This window comes from Talpa europaea (assembly GCF_964194135.1).
Source record: "Talpa europaea genome assembly, chromosome: 13".
NCBI lineage: Eukaryota > Metazoa > Chordata > Mammalia > Eulipotyphla > Talpidae > Talpa > Talpa europaea.
In genome coordinates this window covers 11,412,077-11,418,076 of record NC_140080.1, presented here as the reverse complement: position 1 = coordinate 11,418,076, position 6,000 = coordinate 11,412,077, and the positions used below count along the sequence as shown (strand labels likewise).

The 6,000-nt window shown below is 37.3% G+C and overlaps 1 protein-coding gene across 1 annotated transcript in view; it reads right to left on the bottom strand.

The window, feature by feature from the left end:
* Positions 1–276: 276 nt before the first annotated feature.
* The window catches only part of USP53 (ubiquitin specific peptidase 53), a gene marked incomplete at both ends in the record, with an annotated part of 32,038 nt that continues 26,314 nt past the window's right edge, over positions 277–6,000 (bottom strand). The window contains 4 exon segments of the mRNA XM_084252549.1: positions 277–341; positions 344–396; positions 398–1,258; positions 3,524–3,620. Of these exon segments, the coding sequence (XP_084108675.1) occupies positions 277–341; positions 344–396; positions 398–1,258; positions 3,524–3,620 (1,076 nt within the window).

The window sequence follows — 6,000 nt, the reverse complement described above, 5'->3', positions numbered from 1 at the left end:
ACGGGCTTTTTATTCAACTACAGCAGAGTGTACGTGACTTTTTGCATACCCCCAGATTTTCTATTTTTCAAGCATGTCCACACTAATCAAAGGAAATTCCTAAAATATCCAGTAAGTTGAACACATGAAAATACATGTACATATATGTATATAGAAAGGTGAAGTGATGACTTTAAAATTGCCATGATTTTAATTTTATACGTCACTAGGTTTGGTCAGTGGGTTCTTACAATATTTTAATGGCCTCCAAGAAGGTCGAGCTTGCTGGTTTCACACTCACCTATTACAGTGTATACTAGGTTTGTGACTTTGCTCAGAAGGGCAGTTAGAACCAAGAGTATATATACCACAGGCCCTACTCCTTTTTCATTCTCAGCTAGTGAATGATCAGGACAAGCCATTGCTCTCTGGAAAACAGAGCTTGGGCCTCTGATGGTATTTCAATCTGTAAGTATCAGTCATGCAGCTGTCAACTGAAAAATAGGTAGTTAATGCAATTGTCTCATTTGGAACAGGAGAACTCGAGTCTGTTTTTGATTGGCAAAGGACATCAACAGCTGTACCCAAGTTAGCTTGAAAATCATTAGCTGAAGAGCTGGATGTGTAGTATGGTATTTTGCCAACATGCTCTTTTACGTGAAATGTTTCCTTAAGTTTCTCATCATTGACATAATTATTTACTTCTAAACCTGGTTCTGAAGCTGTACTTAAACTGTGCTTTGGAAGACTTGAAGAATTAGCTTTCAACATCTCTGTAAGCTTGGCATCAGGCAAAGGGTCCTTTTTTTCTGATTGTGGCACACTGGTTATGGTATATTTCTTTGGTGGCAAAGGAGGTGGTGGATTCTGGCAAACAAGCTTTGGCATCTGACAAGCATCAGCCTTACAGGTTGACTGAATTAAATGCTCTCTGGGTACAGAGTTCACAGAATAACATGGTTCCATCATATTTTGCTGCTGGATGAGAGGAGCAGTTTCTTGCTTTAACTCATTGGTTCTCACGTGTGAAGACCATAATGAAGATTGCAAGACTATTTCAGGACTGTTCACTCGCTTTTCAGAAGTATCATTAATGTGAAAAGGTAAACCTTTTCTCTCAGAATTTTCTGCGTTAAGCCTTTCAGAAAATTTGGATTGACTTGATTTTTCAAGTTTCCATTCATCTGCTTGGTGGTTCTGCCTTCTTGCTGTATGGTCCTTGAGTACTTGTGAACTGGATGAAGGGAATGATTTTTCATTGGTTTCACCTATATGTGACCTGAAATGTGAAAACAAAACCCAAAATAAAATACCACATGCAAATATGCAAATCTGGAGGAAAACCAACATTTGTCCTGTAATTTACCTTCCCAACGCATCACTTGCTATTACACTGAAGTTATATTTATTTGTGATAAAATGTAGCATGAACTTCAGGAAAGTATTACAAGCAAACAATTCAATGCCTCAAAACACAAAGCAAAGTTTACCAAACACAGAGGTACTTTAATTTTGAGATAAAATGCTATAAGGATAATGTACTAATTAAACAATTTGTTTAAGATGACCCTTATTTAGACCTGAAACCATAAAATATATAGAAGGAAATATAGGTGAAAAACTACATGACATGCACCTCAAAGACATCTTTACAGATGCATCACCCAAAGCAGTGATAGTGAAGGCAAAGATAAACAGCTGGGACTACATCAAATTAAAGAGCTTCTGCACAGCAAAAGAGACAATAACCAAACAAAGAGAAACCCCACCGAATGGGAGAAAATTTTTGCACCCAACACTAACGATAAAGGACTGATCACAAAAATCTACAAAGAGCTGATGAGACTCAACAAAAACAAAGAAAATAATCCAGTCAATGGGGCCTCCCCAGTGGCGCAGCGATTGAGCGCTGGGTTGCGAAGCTGCCCGCAGCTTCTGCGACGCCAGTTCGATCCCCAGCTGATCCCCGGCCACTGGAGGAGGGTCCCGCATGGCGCACAGACCTCTCCTGCAGCCCGCTGCTCCCCTCAGCAGTGTACTTCATTCCTTCTGCATGCTCTGCTCCCCACTCTGGCTCTGGTGAATTCTCTCACCCTCCTGCGCTTCTGACTGTACCCAGTGCTTGCTTGCATGAATGCGTGCTTGCTTGCATGCATGCGTGCTTGCATGCGTGCTTGCATGCATAAATAAATAAATAAATAAATAAATAAATAAATAAATCTTTTAAAAAAAAAAAGAAAGAAAATAACCCAGTCAAAAAATGGGCAGAAGAGCTAAAAAGAAACTTCTCCAAAGAGGAAATACAAATGGCCACCAGACATATGAAAAAATGTTCAACGTCACTTGCAATCAGGGAAATGCAAATCAAAACTACAATGAGATACCATCTCACACCAGTGAGAATGGCACCTATTAAAAAAAACAGCAACAACAAATGTTGGCGAGGGTGTGGAGAAAAAGGAACTCTCCTGCACTGCTGGTGGGAGTGCAAACTGGTCCAACCACTATGCAGAGCTGTGTGGAGATTCCTCAACCTACTAAACATAGAGCTTCCATATGATCCAGCAATTCCACTCCTAGGTATTTGCCCAAAGGACACAGAAACATTAATTCCAAAGAGCTCCAGCACCCCTATGTTTATAGCAGCACAATTTACAACAGCTAAGCTTTGGAAACAACCCAAATGCCCAAAAATAGATGACTGGATCAAGAAGATGTGGTCCATATACACCATGGAATATTACTCAGCATTCAAAAAAGATAAACACATGCAATTTGCAGCAACATGGATGGCGCTGGAAGGGATCATGCTCAGCGAAATAAGCCAAAAAGAAAAAGAAAAATACCGGATGGTTTCACTCATTACAGGAATCTAGAAAACCTAAATAAGGGACCAGGAAAAAGAATAACTATAAGAAAGAAAAAAAAATCAAAATCAACAAACAACTATGAACCAGAGACACATTTGGGGGGTGGGGAAAGGAGGGATTGGGGTCAAAATCAGGGGGTTTTAATTGTATGGGGAATATAAAAATAATAAATAAATAAATAAATAAATAAATAAATAAATAAATAAATAAATAAAAATGATTAGAAATTTAAAAAATCATAAAACAAAAGATGAACCTTATTTAGGTCATAATTAACCTTTAGGGTGGGAATAAAAGTTATCGCATCGCACTGCATATTAATTTTTCTTGAATGATTATTTCTCTCATGTGAACTGCATGGAATTCAAATAGAGCAGAACAATGAAAATAGTTGAGGTTTTTTTAGATACGTAAGAGCTATACTCAAGCTTCAGCTCCATTGCTTTGGGCAAATGACTTAATTTCAGTACCAAATTTTCTCTTTTGTAAAATACCGTCTGCCTTACAAGAATGCTGTAAGCAGGATTAAAACTGACCACCCTTAGGCCTCCATCATTTTAATGATCCCCAATAACACAAGCATAACAACACTGCAGGTTCAGTGCTTTCAGAGTAGTAATGTGTATTTACGCCCTTCTGATAAAGATTTTATATTTCTAAATATCTACAATTACCTTTTAGTCAAAGCATTTTTTACTTGTAGATGTGACTGTGGCTGTGACTCGTGTAATTTGTAGCCTACTTCCGAGTTCTTGAGTTCCTTCCTCAGGCCTGAGGAGAGAAGGGAAAAAAATTTACTTTAATGATCTTCTAGAATTTACTATTTTACTTGTCCAAAATTTACATAAGGTTTTGTATACACAGGTAATTCTCTTCCAACCAACAAGGAACCATGAATTCTTCAAGACCTTGAATTCAAGACCTTGAATTCTGGACCCTTTATACAAAATCATTGGCTGATTCCTCAATTTACTAAAACCTGACAATGTCAGCAAGGCCAGAATAGAGCTATTCTCACGGGGTTGTGACAGCCTACATGTTTCCCCTGGCATATAAGACAAACTTCTTACTGGGAAAGTGATGGGAAAATGCTGCCTTTGAAGAGAGAGGTTTAGGTAGAAGTTTAGATGAACTATTTATTATGAAGTGAGCTTCCTGAGCCTCTTTACCCTTTACAAATCAGTTTCCTCATTTATGCAATGAGATAATGGTATCTATTCTCCCCACCTCACAGGAATATTAAGGATATCAGATGAAATTAAATGGGCAGGAGGGTATTATGATGATATATACGAAATGTTTTACCACCACTAAGTATCTATCATTTATTGACTACTTACTCAAGCTGTAAAAGGTAAACAGTAATTATTTTTAACTTAACCTTTATGACTGAATACCATTTTTACTTGAAAAGATGACAAACTCTGTGCATTCAGACTTAGTTACCTGGCAGAAATTTTTCTAAAAATGAAAGAAGTGAACCTGTGTCTTCCTTAAGGAAAACAACTGGCAGGATTTATAAATTGAAGCTTTTACATGAAGGTAAGAATTTTCGAAAACATGTTCTCATTACCATCAGTTTTGCCACATCCCAATAAAAATAAAGACTTTCTGTTCATATCTGTTGCTCTCTGTCACTCAAATTCAAATGTCATCTATAATAGATCAAGATTAAATATTATCCCATGGGAAACAATACATATTTGATTACAACTATGGTCTTTGGGTGAAATAGCAAAAGTAATTTCCAAGAAAACAGTTGTATGACACACTCAACAATTCAATATCCTCTATGCCATGTAGTAAATGAAATCTCCCAATAAAAACTTAACATGATAGAATTTGGAAAACTCCAGGTCTGGCATTCATCGGCTTAACAATGAAATATGTCCCGATTATAGGTTATGCTTCATTTTTGTTAGCACATCCCTAGTGGCTAATACATAAAAGACATTCAGTGAAAAGTCTGAAGAATGATTAAACAATTGCCTAAAAATATACTGCTTATCTTCTTTTAAATCCTGTCTACCATGTTCCCAACTCACTGATCCAGGACTAGATAAATATAAACTGAAACAAATTCTTATCCCACCCCCAACCTACTTCAAATTTATCAAGTTAATGAAATTTTAAAAACAAAAGGTAGTATAATTGATTCCAAAAAGTCTTAGATCCTTGTAAACTTGAGACTCAAAACTCATTGCCTGGACCTCCCCTGCTGGCGCAGCGGTTGAGCGCTGGGCTGCGAAGCTGCCGCAGCCTCTGCAGCGCCAGTTCGGTCCCCGGCTGCTGGGTGAGGGTCCCACATGGCGTGCAGACCTCTCTGCTGCCCGCTGCTCCCCTCAGCAGCGTTCTTCAGTCCTTCTACCTGTTCTGCTCTCCACTTTGGCTCTGGTGAATTCTCTCACCCTCCCGTGCTTCTGACTGTACCCAGTGCTTGTATAAATAAATAAATAAATCTTTAAAAAAAAAAAAACCCTCATTGCCTGAGGCTCAAAAAACTCAGCCTCCCTTCAACAGCTACTTTATGATTAAAAACAAAAAAAGTTCAAAAATACTTGATAGTTTTTCAATCTTTAAATCCTGAAAAATGTGTATGTTGAAGTTACATTATAATTTTCCATCATTGTTATATTCAAAATGTTTATTTTACTTAACCATAATTTCAAGTTAAATATTCACAAACACAAGGAAAACAAACAATTCTAAAGAATTTCTGCTTTCATTAAAGCATCCACACAATGGGCAGCAGGAGGCAGCAGAGGCTTTTAAGTAAGTAAGGAAACTTGAAGATCACGATGGCAGGCCACCAAGTGGTCTGACTTCAGAATTCCAACTAGTTTAAAAATAGATGTGTTATTTTTCTCTTCTGCTGACATAGACATCTATGTGTCTTTACTGGGAATTTTGGTTCCAGATTCTTTGCAAATCTAAAAGAGTCTGCTTTAACACTTGGCACCTAAAATACCTCAAAGTCAGGGCAAGAAGCTTTAACTAATAATGCTCATTTTGATACTGTATGTATCTAAGAAAATCCAAGATCCAATATCCAAGAAATCAAAATATATAGTTCATCTGAAAAGATGACTCAGGTTTAAAACAAGCTTACATAACAATAAAACAATAAAAACTGCTGGTCTAAACTGTGTAA